Genomic DNA, 16,527 nt, shown 5'->3' with positions numbered 1-16,527 from the left:
AAAAAACTAAGCATATAGAGAAGATTGAAAAGCAAGGAGTAAAATTACTGTCAAGACCAACAAGAGGTGAAAACTTGAGTAAGGTTAATAAGAGAGCAAACAGTTATACGAGAAAAGGTCCTAGAAACCAGGTAAGGTGCAAGTCTGAGAGATATGGTGTTGGGAGCCTCAGATATACAATCGATATCCTCTAGAACATCTACAATGCCATGCAAGGCATACTGTTAGTTTTGCCCTGGCCAGTTAGCGAAAACAATCTTATAAACATAATCTTATAAACAAAATGAGAAATTTCTACCATGAAATTAAAATTTCCATATAACATGGTCAAGTCTCCTAAGGTTCCTCGATTCTGACAGAAAACCTAAAATTCCAGAATTTGATCCTTGGAATAACCACATGAACAGACAATAACCACAGAGAAATAACACTGAAACCTTGTAATCAAGATTTTATTTCATTCTTAGAATATAGCCCTCTGTACAACATTATCCTGAAGAAATTTATATATCTCATTTACATAATTTTATATATCATAACACCCTAGACTCACAAGGCTGGCCTAAATGATTAATTCCTACTACAAGCAAACATCTGTGAAAGATAAAATTTGGTTTGGAAAGCCAGTTATAAAAAACAAAGCATATAGAGAAGATTGAAAAGCAAGGAGTAAAATTACTGTCAAGACCAACAAGAGGTGAAAACTTGAGTAAGGTTAATAAGAGAGCAAACAGTTATACGAGAAAAGGTCCTAGAAACCAGGTAAGGTGCAAGTCTGAGAGATATGGTGTTGGGAGCCTCAGATATACAATCGATATCCTCTAGAACATCTACAATGCCATGCAAGGCATACTGTTAGTTTTGCCCTGGCCAGTTGGCGAAAACAATGCTAGTGCTGGCTGAAGGGAAATGAATTGTAAAGGCACTTACCGACTGATCTGTATATCAGTGATCTCAGGCATTCTACCTCTGTCTCCAGTTCTGCCAGTCGGAAATGCACTCTCTGATTGTCAAGAATAGATTTTCCAAAAGCCTTCCTCTCCCTAGTGTATTTGATAGTCTCTTGGATACAGAGCTCTGAAGGCTTCAAGCCCATCACTGATAGCAGTATTCGCTCTGGCTGGAACTAGATATGAGAGAAAGGCTTCAGGAACTTGTAAAGAAACAAAAAATATGGATGAAGATCCAATCAAATTCTCAATTCAAGGATGCTATATGGTAATGAATATCTAAATGCTCCTATAACTTTATATGTTACAGAAAAATTAATATCCAACCCTTTACAAAGATGACTGCATATATTTAGTGTGTATACCCTACCTTATATGATGAAATAGCTGATCACTGTGCACATTTACACCATGTATTAAACATATTGCAATAAAAATAACAAAGGTAATCCCTAGACGTTCTATTAATATCTGTGAATTCTAATACTCTATACTGAAAAGAATTAGCAATACAAACTGGAATCTGATACAGAATGATATGCTCATAAAACCATACACCATGTACAGTTATCTTTATGTGAACTTAAAAGCATTAGTGTCACTGGCCACTGACCTAAGTAATTCTACATTTTCATTCCTTGTCTCAGTTTTATAAAATGATGGCTAATATTGGAAAGAGATTCATGATGCTTACCCCATGCATTTGGTAAATGAATCCCTTCCCTTCTTCTCCAACGATATTTTTTGCAGGAACACGTACTTCATCAAAGAAAATTTGACCTGTATCAGAGCTCCGCATACCCAGTTTATCAATGAGTTTTGTTAGATGAACACCTGAAACACAATACCTTAAGAATTCCAAATTCTCGAGTGTCTTTATATAGAGCACTGGTTTCTCCAAATGGTACCATAACAATGATTCACGTTTTCCATGCAAAATTCTTTCTTCACATGCTGTGTGCAAGCCACAGATCCTACATAAGTTGTGGTATATAAAATCCTGAATTAAAAGGATTGGCATTAACCTTGCTATTTTAAGCTTTTTTCAGAGGTTTTGATTTAAAAGTGAATATAGAAGCAATAATCATTATGAAGTAATTTTAAATGGTTCTTTTTAATGCCATGTTCATCTGGACTTGGAAATAATTTACTACAGTACTACTGTCAGTGATTTAAAAGCTCTAACCTGGTGACTTCATGGGAACAATTACAAGGGACTTATTCTTGTGGGGAGGTCCCTGATTTGTGTTACACAGCAGACAGATCCAGTCAGCAGACCAGGCATTTGTAATCCACAGTTTCTGACCGTTGATGATCAGGTCATCTCCTTGGCGACGAGCAGAGGTCATCAGACCAGCTACATCTGACCCTGCATTTGGCTCACTGACCCCCAAGCAACCAACTACATCTCCAGTAATACTTGGAACCAAGAACTCCCTCTTTAGGTAGTCACTTCCAAATCTGAAATATTTCAAGTTATATAGTGGAAATCTTGTCCCTTTAAAAAGACAGATAGAATTTTTGAAAACTATACAACATTACCCTATACCTTACAATATACTATGTCAAACCAACAGCTAAACATGCCACCAGACAGCTAAATAGCTCAAGTCTCCTTGTTACACAAGGGGGATTGTTCTGGAGCTAAGTATTGTAAACCATTTTAATGCTTCTACACAAAACTGAAGTGTAAAAAACATGAGGAAAACACCTTATGCATGTAGGTTTGTCCAGGTAAAGCTTATAGTTCACTGTGTGGAAGGTGAACACTTGGCAACATAAGCAGACTTGCATTTTAAAATCATAAATGGTCACAACCATATACAATACATCACTCTCTATGTTGCTACCCTTTTTAAAGATAAAACTAACAGGAGGCTGTAACTTCGTGTCATTACAAGTGCTTTAATGCACTGACAATGAAAGTCATGATTATGATTACTGTAAGCTTTATGGATGAAGGTTAGCATATCCAGTGCAGAATGTCGGCAAACAAAAGCATTATTGGAGATTAATAATTCCTAATTAGTTTAGATTATTGCTGTCAGTGTACAATATAAAATGAATGATTTAACAATATGGTGACCATAAAACTGAATGTGATGGACCATGTCATTCAGTCAGAGCACACAAGTTTAGTGCTCTCAGATTTGCTTTTACCAGAAATTGTAGGATTTCTAACTTCCAGAGGTAAGTTTTGCTCACATTTTTTATGAGGAAATTCTTTCCCTAATGTTACCAGCACAATATCATTAAATTAAACTGTGTAGAGCTTAATAAAAAAAAATCATAAAACCCAGTACTGTAGATCAGATTTAAGCTAAAACAAGAAAGAGATTAAATACTTAGCAAGAGCTGGTGTTGCCACATCTGTTTGCACACCAACCCCCATCACAACTCCTAACGCATGGACATATCCCATTGCTTCTCCGAATGCTGTTTGATACTTGTAGTCCAATCCAAGGCCTCCATATTCTGCAAATAATTCAGAGGACATACACATTTCACAGGCTAAATTCATGTACTTACATTATTGTGACAAAACCATGACTCGATAATTAAACCTGTGTTGGACTTAACTATAAACATGGTACTTGAAATGTAATGTCTTCAAAGCATTCAACACTTGTAAAATGCACCTAAACTGGCAGTCGCCAGAAGCTTACACACCCACTATCTAACCACGCTTACTTATCACAGACCTTTAAAATGTTAATCTTGGTTGCTAAATCATATAAATTTACATTTAACCCCTATGGTAAAGTGAACTAAAGTGACAACACAACTAGACGTGGACTCAGCAAATTTACTATTCTTAAGACTGAATGCATTACTGTGGACACAATTCAATTAAGTATTGGAAAATTATGCCAGAAATAGAACTTTATTAATGTAGAATCCAAATGGACTCGAGAAAACAATGATCTCATTTCCTTTGGTCACTTACAATTACAGTGATACACTGCATTAAACGTCACTCAATAGTTTGTTGCCATAGGACCTACAGAATGCTAGCACTAACTGTTCATGCAAAACCTACCATTATTTCTTTAGTTATGACAGAACCCTTGGAGGTATTTCTCTAAAGCAGGGTTATTGGGAACTAATACATGCTTGTTAATGCCATAACTAAATCATATTCTTATACTTGTGATAACATTAGCTGATTTATCAGCAACCAGTTTATGGGACACCTTTTTTAATTCAGACTTACAGGATCTTTACAATTAGGTTTTAACGCATGTTATAAAAGGTTTCCTGTTTAGGCGAGTGTCAAAATGAGGCCATAGATTTTGTGACACGAATAATAGCTATACTTGCATACTAATTATTAAAATGGATGTTCCTGAATTACATAAGGCCTGAATTACATAGAGGACGCCTGGAGACAAAATTATATTCTAAGCTGTTATACTCTATGAAATATCAAATTTTATGAATTCTTAAAACTGAGTGTCTTCTTGATGGATGGGAATTTATGCATGAGCAAAACATCAATATAGTAAATAATTGTGTATGAGGAAGTATAATAGAGGGAAGTTCCTACAAATGCAATCATATTCTAAACTCATAGTATGATAACTCACCAACAGGTTTAGTAATGCCAAGCAGACCAGCATCACCAAACTTCTTCATGATTTTGTGTGCTGGCCATCGTCCACTTGCCTCCCATTCTTCAATGTAAGGGTTTATCTCTGTGTCAATGAGCTGTTGAGTTAAATATAAATCATGTAAGTATGGACAGTCACCATTAAAGATTGAAAGTGAGCCGCATATGCCAACATACAATAACACTCCTCGTTGCATATTATAAGCACTATTCAACCAAACAATTGTTGCATATTGAATACAATATTTTGAACTTTACTGGTAATTATGGTTGTTCGTTAGTAGAGCAGACTGCAATTTTTTCTTACAATTTTTCCACTAGAGTTGCCTCTGACAAAGCTTGGCAATACTGAAAAAATTATCTAAAATTATGAAAATTGACCACATTACCTCCTTATACAAGTTATGGCACTTCCTTTAAATTGCCTGCACATCCCTATATATATATGAAGAATGGCTGGCTATAAAATTGAATTCATTATCTTATTGTATTAAAATATTAGTTTCTTACCCTTATGCTATGAGCCCATTCATATATGCATGTGTAGTTCTGCCCTCAAGAGGTCAGTGACCCGTACAACTCAAGATTTTAAGAGTATTTTTCAGAATAAAGACAAATTGTTTTGCATCGGATGAACTTAGAATTGTATGCAGAGCACACGATGCAAATGTTGCTGGACAATGATTTCTAATAAACTGTATACCAGGCTTAACACTATGAACACGCAACTGGTATTTCTACATTACAAATCAGGGTGTGGCAGAATGCAGTAATATACTACAACTCTATAAAACCATTCAATGAAGGTGACAAATGGAATCAGTGTAAAATGAAGCAAGATTGAATGATCACCCCAGGTGTCACCACATTTCATGAACCAGATAATTCAGCTTTAAAAAACCTGTCTGAATGCATCAACAATGTAAATATTATTTTGTCTATGGTACTCTTCTTCCAAATTGAATCTGCATACTTAAGAAAAATTATGATCTACAGTATTTTATTAGCAAAAATTTTAGCCATAAATAATGGTAAAGAAATATAGGTGAGAATCATACAATTTTGGGTTTTGAAGTTTTGAAAACTCTGTTAAATCACATCAGCACATACAAAATACAGCTACATGACAGTTCGTGAATTTGATCGAATCACTTTTACTTTGCTAATTGCCAAGCTGTTAACCAGAGATGAGATAATTAGATGACTGCTTAGTTTATAGTGTGCACAGCTGAATATCATGAGACCTCAGAAGCCGAGGGAAACCAAGGAAAACATGAAATAAAATGCACATTAAGCCTGGTGATAACTGGCTTGATTTCATAAAATGGCACTACAAAGAGATACCGGTACCTGGCATAAATCGCACTAAAATGGGATACCTGGCATAAGTACAATTAGTTCCAATCCATCTTCAGTCCCAGGTGCCGGAGAAGAAACTACTAAAAATCTTCAGCTTTCAGCTAATACTATATTGGCCAAGATGTGTTACCACTATCTTGTCAAGTATTCATACAAATAAATGAATATAAGAAGGCCCATAAAACACTATTTAAACGTTGAAACCATATATTTCGGGAACTTGCTTCTGTGCCCCTGTTCACTGGTAGAATATGGACAGATGAAATTTTTACAAGGGTATATATACAAAACATAAAGGTGTGGCGTTAAGTCTCCAATGGTATGGAGTGACCGTTTCCTAAGGAGGAGGAGAATGACCAATTCCCTAGTGGTTTTTATGAGATAAGCCAAAATTTGTAATCCATACTATCAAATTTTACAGAATGGGATCATCACATCAGAAAACATGAAAGAACAGGACAAGAATTCAGGTAGTATAAAAACCAGAGGGATAAAATAAATGGCAAATAAATGTCTGCTAAACAATAATCAAGAAAACTAAAGCATGCCAAGTGGACCTCAAGCAAGGCAAAAAAAAAACCGAAGGTTTGAGAATGCTGGTTATATGGTCTCTAACCAGTATATGAGAATTGTTACCAATAGAGACTTAGCTGCCACAAACACCAACCTGGAATGTATTGCACAAAACACTGTGGCATTGTTAAACATTCAGGTAATCTATAAAATACAAACCAAGAAAAAAATGTGCAATAATCAATGACAAGTTTAATTCATTATAAAAAAACCTGGACTTAACCTGGACTTCTCTCCTTGCCTTCTTATTTTACAAAGTTCAGTATTATCTGCCTGTGATCACAACTATTCTGAGAAAAACAGATTATCAAATTCAGCATGGGTATACTACCCATATAATCACTACCCATATAAATAAGTCAGACTAATTCAACTAGTTACAATTTGTCAAAACAGCATTTAATATTTTATGGCAGTTTTCTTAAAAATGCAGGGACTCTATTAAGCCAACAGACTTTAGTTCTGAAGTTTACAACTTGTCACTTATGATTAATTTGTTGTAAATATGTTTGATTACCATTAAAATATGTAAATTATTTTTGCAGCTGAGAATACACTTGAGCATGAAAAGTTTGCTGAATTCTAGTGTTTTTGGTAGGCGAGTGACGTGACATGTCATTTTCAGTAGTTGTGACCTTAACACCTAATCCTGAAAGATTGTTAGGCTAGGCTACATTCAATGAGGGTGTGTGAACGATGGGTATTTGTATTACATGTGTTACCAATACTCAAGCCAAGGATCATGAAAGCACTTGCAGCTTCCACCTGTTAAGTGTAATGTAAGGATCTTTAGAATGGGTAAGTGAGGCAAACCACACCTGATCAGGTAGCATACATGGGGTCCTACAAGCAGTTTGGTCGACTGGAGGGGGGTTTCAAGAGTAAATTGGTTTACTGAGTCAAGATATATTTAGGGTAGGTTGTGTTGCATCCTTTTTTATGTGGCACTTAACCCCCATTATTGTGGATTATGATGGAGGATTTCAAATGGGGGTCAAGGATGACCTCCCATTCCCTAGGGTAGTCCAAACCTAGCCTGACTCTAGGCCTACAAACAAGTGTTTACCTTGTAATTTATATAGAAAAAAATACAACAGAAAACACACCAAGGTTACTATAAAATACTTTCGTTACTCATTAACAAGGAATTAAGCATCATCAATGGTCTTTGTGTATTTTCCTTATTAAGTATCAGGAGCAGGGGAATAAGTTATGGATCTTCATATATAAGTGTGACGACTGATCACTTTATCTACAGTTGCCATCTTGAATGAATTTCAGAAGTTATGCACATATCATGCATGACTTAATAACAGGTACCTTTTTATCCAATGAAAACTTCACACATTAAAAGGATGAGATCTTCGGATATTTTCTGATTGCTGAGGCCATCCATCCCTTCTAGATAGTGTATTGAGACTTGTGATAAAAAGCTGTGATAAAACTTTCAAACAGTACCTACTCCTTTATACCTTTGAAATTACTGTACCTTTGTGAACAACCTTATCATAAAAGACTAATAAATTACTTGATCAGTTTGTAAACCCGTCAAAATGCAAATCCAGCAGACTGCAGTAATTGTAATTTGTACTGGATGGTAACTATAACCAAATGTGAAGGAGTCCGGCTCCTTTGTTGATATCTTAAGAGAGTTCTTAAGAGCATAAGACCAATATCAACTAATCTGGTATTTTTACTTTTATTATTATTATTATTATTATTATTATTATTATTATTATTATTATTATTATTATTATTATTATTATTATTATTACTCTGTACTATTATTATTATTATTATTATTATTATTATTATTATTATTTAAACTTATATTAATATTATTATTATTCAGTAGATGACATCTATTCATATAGAACAAGCCCACAGGGGCCACTGACTTGAAATTCAAGCTTCCAAAGAATATGGAGGTCATTAGGAAGAAGTAAGAGGAAGTAAAGGGAAATACAGAAAGAAGAGATCCCACTTATTAAAAAAAGAGAAAATAAATTAAATACAAAAATGTATTAAAATGCAAGGAGAATAGCGTTAAGGTAGTAACGCATTGCATCTACACTTGAACTTCCGAAGTTCCAATTGCACAGCATCCTCTGGAAGGCTATTCCACATTCCAATGGCGTGAGGAATAAAGGACCTCTGGAACTGAGAAGTTCAACAGAAAGGCATATTTACTGCATATTGGTGCTGCTGTTCAGTGAATATGGTTGCTCTTTGCAGATAAAGAGGATCATCGATCAATTTTGAGTGTGAAAGATCTCTGGTGGAATATAAATTGTGAAAAAGTGACAAACAAGAGACCATCTGTCGGTGGTCCAAGTCATAACTGCTTCTATTAGGAATAGACACCTACCACCATAAACAAGGCTATCTAAAGAGATAAATCTCTGGCAGAAGTAGACCTCCATACTGGAGAACAGTACTCTAATAAAGAAAGTACAAATGACCTAAAACATGCTGCACTGGTTTTATCACTGTTATAAATATATGAGGCCTTTTGAACTAACTTTCATAAGGCATTTGCTGAAACTTTCATTAGATGTTTCTCAAAAGTTAAATGAGAGTCAGAAGTTACACCTAGAGTAGTTAAAGCTTCAGACTCATTCAGCAAAGTTCCATCCACCTAAAGGGGAGGACGGGGTGGGAAATCTGTACGAGATCTGCTAATCAATAGTTTTTTCATTTCACTGTTGTTCAGCCTCATACCCCACCGACTACACCATTCCCTGATCTAATCCATGTCCCAACAACACCCATATCACTTGTATATGCTAAAAATAACAGTGGACCAGGAACACTGCCTTGCGGAACTCCAAACATAATAAGGTCTTGGTTCACTCAAGATCCCATCCACAGCAACTCACTACTGCCTACCTGTAAGGAAATCTTGAAGTAATCCTAAAACATATCACCCACTCCAAGAGTCTGAAGTTTATAAAAAAGTGCCTTGTGACTTACTAAATCGAAAGCAGCACTAAAATTTATTTGAATTACTCTGCACTCAAAACCCTTATCTAAGTTCCCTTGCAAATGGCATGTCAAGTCTAAGAGAGTATTGCAGGTACCTTACTACTTCCTGTATGTATATTGACTATCAGCTAACAATCCTTTAGATTTCACAATTATATAGTTGCTTAAAAATAAGTTTTCAGCAACTTTGGATAGCACAGGGAGAAATGAGATCCATCAGGATCTTCTTCATCCCAGCTATCAAGACCATCCAGAATTTTCTTTAACATCCAAGGAGCAAAATGCAAATTTTGTAAGAGTAGGTTCAGGATGACAAGTATCAGGGAGAGGGACATCCTCTGCTGACTGCTTAGCTTCCAAAGCTCGATGAAGCAGTTCAGCCTTTTCCCTTAGGCCAGTATCCAATCTACCATCATCTGTTAGCAGTGGTGGAATGGAAGACAAGCCTGACCCAAAGATAGATGATGCCAATTTGGTCCACCACAAATGAGGCTGAGTAATTTCTTAAAGTTTCCTTTTCAAAGAATTATTGTAATTTCTCTTGGCTGTAAGGCAAGTTCTATTCACAGCACGGCGAGACTCAACAAAAAATAGTGTACTTGGCTGTTATGGCATGTGGTCAGGCAGGACCCAGTGCATTTGGTTAGGTTATATTTTAAAGTTAGGTATGCTGAGGGAGGTTACGTTTGGTTGCCAAGCTTCATGATAAGTTTGATACAGCCTATGTAACTCATTACTAAGCTAACTGTGCATACACAAACTTGGCTGTGTGTGTTTCTAACTGCTTTTCCTGTGAATTATTAGTTTATTAGCAATTTTTTGTTGCAATCTACTGTTATTTTCAGTAACTCCAATAACCCCAGTTTACAAAATTGTTGGATAGGATATAAGTTAGTCTGGGCCCTACTAGCCTATTCAAAAATGCATAAAACAATGGGTAAAAAGTCACAAAAATGTATAATTAATGCGTCTGACGAAGAATTAAAGCACCACATATTTGCTAAAACCACTTCTAATGCAAGTCATGCAGGCTTAATTATCATATCTACACTACGGTGCTTTCAGATAAGCAAAATGGGATGCGATTAAAATTTATCTTACTTTCTTTACTGTTTTCTGAAGTTCTATGTGTTCACTCTGGTAGAAACTCTTCCTTTCTTCCACTTGCGTGCTGTATCTTACAAAATCTGTCACTCGTGCCTGGCCAGAATTAATTTTGTAACGTGTAAATAGACCCAAGTGCCTTTGGAGGCAACCAGCTGATCGCCACCGACCTGCCATTGTTGTGGTTCTGATCAGCTGATCCAGTGTTCGAAACTTTGCAACTCTGGCTTCGACGCGATAAAGACAATAATTGTTGAATAATATTTCGCATTTATTGAATTTTTAGACTAATATTTACCTTTGTATGATATGCCATAAGATTTTGATATCTTGATGATTACATTTTGAGCCCTTTCAGTTTAATTTAAGTAGCACGAATTATCGACATTGCTAGACATTACCGACGTACTTGAACAAATTACCGAAAAGCCTGTTGATTTTTGCAGTTTGGATGGAAACAATATTAATTATTCACAGATAAGTAAAAACTTGATTATTAAATTTTTATTTCCAGCGTGCACCTGACCACACCTGACAGACCAGAATGATAGCACTAGTTGTTACTGATCTTGTTAACTATAATTTTTGTTCTTGATAAATTGCGAAAATCTGTTACATACTGTTAAGTAATTTTATTTTTTTTCATATATAACGTGATTTAGTTATTTCACTGATTTGATAATAAAAAAAAATACAACTTGAATATAAACGCGATTGTTGGATCAATGGCTTTACAAGGAACAAAAAAATAACTTTAAAAAAATCTAAGAATAAATAATTTTCTCCAGATATCTAACACTAATTAGAATTAGCCACGGGCGATTTTCATAGATAGTGTGTGTCCAGATGGGTTTGTCTTGCAAATGTGCAGATACGTTGTCAAGTCTAACAAGATTGCTTAGAACGGTATGCTGTTATCTTCAGAAAGATGTGAGGTAAAACCTCATTGATTTCTGAATGTTTGTAGACCGTAGGGAAGCAGACGTGTAGATTCAAGAAACCTGTTTTGTGTTTAAAAGTTCAATTTGACAATATTAGAAACTAGTGAAGAATGGAAAACGTTTAGTAGGCAGAGTAGTCTGCAGTCGAACTGCCATCTGGAAAAAAAACTCAATATTGTTAATTTTAATTCATCGGGAAAAGCGATTCCCCGGATTTAAAAAATATAATCTTTATATATTAAAAGACAAATGTAAAGCGTTCAGGAGAGAACGTTACAGACAATTTTCAATCAACGTTGGGAAACCCTGTCTGGGCTCATCAGTCCAGCTGGATTAGGCTGTTTTAGGAAGAGTAATCGCTGTTTCAATGATGGTACTAAAGAACCGCGAAGGACTATAGGCTACCATTAAAACCGAGCCAACGGCGATGTCATATATGCTTACATTAATCCCTCTCTTGCAAATATCTTTTGTGAGCTCTTTGAATGCTTATATCCCTTCTTTCTAATGTTACAAAAGAATCATTAGTCTGGTAGTTTTTTTTGGCCTGCTCCTTCTTGCTGCCGAAAAATCAGATTAATTCAAAATCTGTAGCAGCTTATAAGTTCTACTATTCTTTCTCAGCACTTTGCTGTTTTTCTTTTTATCCATTGTTACATTAAAAAAATTCTTATACTTATTTAATAACGACTGAACTCATTTTAGTGTATTCATGATTTACAAACAGTTCCTTTAATTCATCATTTTGTTTCTTACACATTACTTTAAAAATCCCCAATGCTGGCTACGTGTTCAAAGTCAAGACGTTTTGAGAGAGAGAGAGAGAGAGAGAGCACAAACAGTCCAGTTGTATTCCACATCTTCCTCAAAGTATATTATCCTCTCATCTACCTCTCTTATCTCCTGCTCATCCAAGTCTGCCAAGGTTGTCTTAATTCCAGTTTTATCTTCGACAGTTGAATATTTCCTTGCTCTTACGGCTGGTACTATCAACGTTCATCTATCATTCTGGATCTTAGTTAATTTCATAGAGTTTTTGCTGTTGTTTACGACCAAGTGTTGGTTTCTAATAAAGATTTTCAAGATTTTCCAAACTTTTATTTTCATTCCTCAGTTTTAATAAATTTCTTATTTCTGAAGAAACTGGTTATACCAAATTCAATTCCCACGTTCTTTTCAATTCCTGATATTTTCAAAGTGTCACATATCTCTTTAGTTAAAATTTCCCCAGTCTTTAATTCGAATGTATTTCAGTAACAACGGAAACTTTGCCGAACTTATTCTTCAGCACTTTTACACACAATACCAGTAATTCTTATGCCTCCTATTTTATAAGGAACAATTTACCTTGGTAAACATTAAGGCCTAATCCCTTTAAATCAAGTGCACTCTTCATACCCAAGTTCCCTGTCCGACACTCTTGGTGCTGTAATGAAGAGGTGGCTAGTCCCATTGCTCGATATCTCCATTTAGTGATTAAATCTATATTTGCTATTTTATTTATTTTACTTCTCAGACATTTTTTTGTGGAAGCAGCTTAGAAATTCAAGAGCCTCGTGTTGTATTCGACATAAATTGGCAAATATTTTTAAAATCATGATGACACTGTATGGCCATTTTTAAAGCCAACAAGAATACAGTAATATTACTTCCTCCATCCCTCATACAACGCATCTAAGTATTACCCATACATACCACACACACATTCCACCTTCAAGCCATTGGAATTCGTAATGTTAAGCAGACCAGAACGTTTATGTGGGGAGAATATTACAACTGAACCGTGTAACTGATGCAATGTTCTGTTAGCGCTGCCATTGTTTACGTTAAGAATCTCTACCGCTGTTCGAGTCGCTTGACTGACCCTAGCTTAATCTTAAGCAATCTCAAGCCGTGTATAAAAACACATTCCTTTTTTCTATTATTTTTTAACCTTCTTATTACTATTTGGCCGTTAAGTATTCTTTATTAATCACAATCTTTTAGGTTATACAAGTGATTAAAAATAGTGAATTCGCACTCCGTAGATTCGGACGGAGAGAAATGAGCGCCCCTTATTGGGTTAACTGGTTCGTTAGTCATAAGATAGGTTTGCGATGACGTCACAACTCCTGAGTTACTTTTCTAATTAGTAGCGAGAAAGACGAGGAGACAGCGATAATTGGCAATGTGATCTTATTTACAGATTATGATGTTACCTTGTACCTGGACACACACACACACACACACACACCAAGCAAAAATAAGACAAAACTGGTTATTTTTAAAAGAGACCACCTTCACTGAATGGAGGTAAATTAAGAAAACAGACTTCAGTGTGTTTGCAGGCTCCACGGGAACTTACGTTACAGGCAGTATTACAGTGATATTTTGGTTAGCTCTTATTATATACAGTTCTTGCACTAAGTGGAATCTTGCTTAGAAAAATATTAGCCCTATTTACCTATAATAATAATAATAATAATAATAATAATAATAATAATAATAATAATAATAATAATAAATCACAGAATATTTAATGTTAATAACCAATTATGTGGATGCCTGATATCAATTGCAGCTTCTCATAAAATATAAACTTATTGAAAAAATCTAATGACAGACTTCATTACAGCAATACAGTTAGTTCATTCGCTAAGACTTGCGAACGGACAAACGCACGCACAAGCAAGGGACGTGTGCCCGAGGTATTATTGGCAGTCCTGCCCGCCTGGCACCTGAGTGTATATATGCACGCGTTTTCGGTATGAGGACCTAGACCTATAATTAGAATGAGCTCCCTTTCCATTTTTTTATCTTTATTTCAGGCATTCATGACGAGGGGGAAAATGAAAAGATACAAAATAAAGCAAAAATAGGATTTGGATATTGATTTTTTTTTATAAATGTAAAGATATATTAGCCGGTTACATGGTTCTACAGTAGAGTCTTGGTTTTCGGTATGGCCTAGACCTATCATTAGAATAAGCTCCTTTAATATATATTTTTTTTTAGGTCTGAATAGCGACGAGGAAACTAAAATAGTAAAAAAAAGCGAAAACAGCTTTTGGATATTGATTTTTGATAAATATCGATATTTCAGATTGTTAAATGGTTCTAGAGACTTGGTTTTCGGTATGAGGACCTGGACCTATAATTAAAATTGAGATTTTCCTTTTTTTTTTTTATTTCAGGCCTTCGTAACGATGAATAAAACGTAAATGTAATAAGAAAATAAGTGAAAAGTTTCCGGAGACGTGATTTTTTTTATATAAATATAGAGAGATGGGCTTTGTTACACGGTTCTAGATCTTTGGCTGTGTTCGTGATTGTATGACTAACACGACTGCATCCTGTGATCGGCGCGAAAAGAATTTTTACTACTTGCGCAAAATAGGTGTCTTTTTCATTTCTCTCTCCCTCTCTCTCTCTCTCTCCTTCCGTGCTGGTCTGAGTTACACGTGCGCCTAACCGGGCTATATCTAAAAGTATAAGTTATAAGTAACGGAAAAATCTGATGTAAAATACATCACGTTTAATTTCCACCAAGAGCATTGCACAAGGCGGGCTAGTTTTCACTAGTCACTAGACATATTTCATTATCAGCCAAGGACGTTTAGCAATTGCATGAACATTTGGCAATGACTTTCAGCACTAGAAAGCACTATGTAGCGAGTGCGTGACACACAAACATTTATATGTACATATACCTGTATATTTATATATTTATAAAATGTATATGTATATATTTCACATTTTATATAGTATATATATATTACATATATACACAAAACATACATACACAACATTCTCTCTCTCCCTAATGTATATACTGTATATACATATATGTATGATATATATATATATATATATATATATATATATATATATATATATATATATATATATATATATATATATATATATATATATATATATATATATATATATATAATATATATATATATATATATATATATATATATATATATATATATATATATATATATATATATATATATATATATAATATATATATATATATATATATATATATATATATATATAGAGAGAGAGAGAGAGAGAGAGAGAGAGAGAGAGAGAGAGAGAGAGAGAGAGAGAGTAGATCACTATTAGTTATTCGTAAGACTGCCTTGACCTACAGAGATGGGGAGCAATTAATACCAAATCTTTCGGATCATTTGATCTACCATTGTCGATATATTCCTCTCACCTGTGGATTTCGGTAGCATCCGGGATTCTTCATCTAAGTGAAAATTTCTCGCTATAATAATTTTTTTGACAGTTGCTCGATTTTTAAAAGTGAACTTTTAAAACTCCTATAATTATTAATGGGAGAAATGGTCCCCTATAAGGCGTTTACCAAAAGCTGTGTAGGCCTCTCATTAAGTTTCATTCAAATTCTTTCTCTCCTTTTCGGGAGTTTGGGGTGGTTTATTGTTAATGTAATGACCAGAATAAGTGAAGCACATAGTGCGGTTTTAGTAAGCCGCTAGTGTTTATTTTTTGACAGCGATTTTCAACCAAACATTAATAAACTTTTACAAAACATTCGCTGGAATCATATTTCTGTAAGGTCATGTCTTCACTCACTCACTCTCACACACACACACTAGATACACAAAAGCCACCCCCTCACACACACACACACACACATGCACGCAAGCACACACACACACTAGATACACACAGGCGCGCACACATTCCCTCTAGAGACATACAGCACACAGGCGCGCACGCACACTAGATACACACATTTGCTCTAGAGACACAACACGCGCGCACACACACACACACACACAACACACACTAGATACACACAGGCGCACACACACACACACACCAGATACACACAGGCGCACGCACATAGACGCACGCGCAAAAGGAATCTCCAGAAGAGGTACAGAGTAAACAGGAAAAAGTATTCTGCTTTCTGTCTATAACTACTACTTATTCAAAGTGACTTTATAAGATTACCTGGATTTTCCATTGCCAGTTTACACAC

The 16,527-nt window shown here is 35.1% G+C and overlaps 1 protein-coding gene across 3 annotated transcripts in view; it reads right to left on the bottom strand.

Moving 5' to 3' along the window:
* LOC136827008 (probable acyl-CoA dehydrogenase 6) overlaps positions 1-16,527 on the bottom strand; it is a 22,730-nt gene extending 6,203 nt beyond the window's left edge. For 2 of the 3 annotated variants that reach the window (XM_067084663.1, XM_067084664.1), the window contains exons 1-7: positions 16,500-16,527; positions 10,579-10,808; positions 4,538-4,658; positions 3,296-3,425; positions 2,137-2,411; positions 1,645-1,784; positions 931-1,126 (exon numbers count right to left, since the gene is read on the bottom strand). In XM_067084663.1, coding sequence (XP_066940764.1) covers positions 931-1,126; positions 1,645-1,784; positions 2,137-2,411; positions 3,296-3,425; positions 4,538-4,658; positions 10,579-10,808; positions 16,500-16,512 — 1,105 coding nt within the window. In that variant the 5' untranslated portion in view covers positions 16,513-16,527. Of the gene's footprint in view, positions 1-930; positions 1,127-1,644; positions 1,785-2,136; positions 2,412-3,295; positions 3,426-4,537; positions 4,659-10,578; positions 10,809-16,499 lie in introns of those variants that run through there. The other variant, XM_067084665.1, reaches the window with a different exon arrangement.

This window comes from Macrobrachium rosenbergii, chromosome 41, assembly GCF_040412425.1.
Source record: "Macrobrachium rosenbergii isolate ZJJX-2024 chromosome 41, ASM4041242v1, whole genome shotgun sequence".
Taxonomy (NCBI): domain Eukaryota; kingdom Metazoa; phylum Arthropoda; class Malacostraca; order Decapoda; family Palaemonidae; genus Macrobrachium; species Macrobrachium rosenbergii.
The sequence above is the reverse complement of the archived record's forward strand: the minus strand, read 5'-3'. Positions and strand labels throughout refer to the sequence as shown.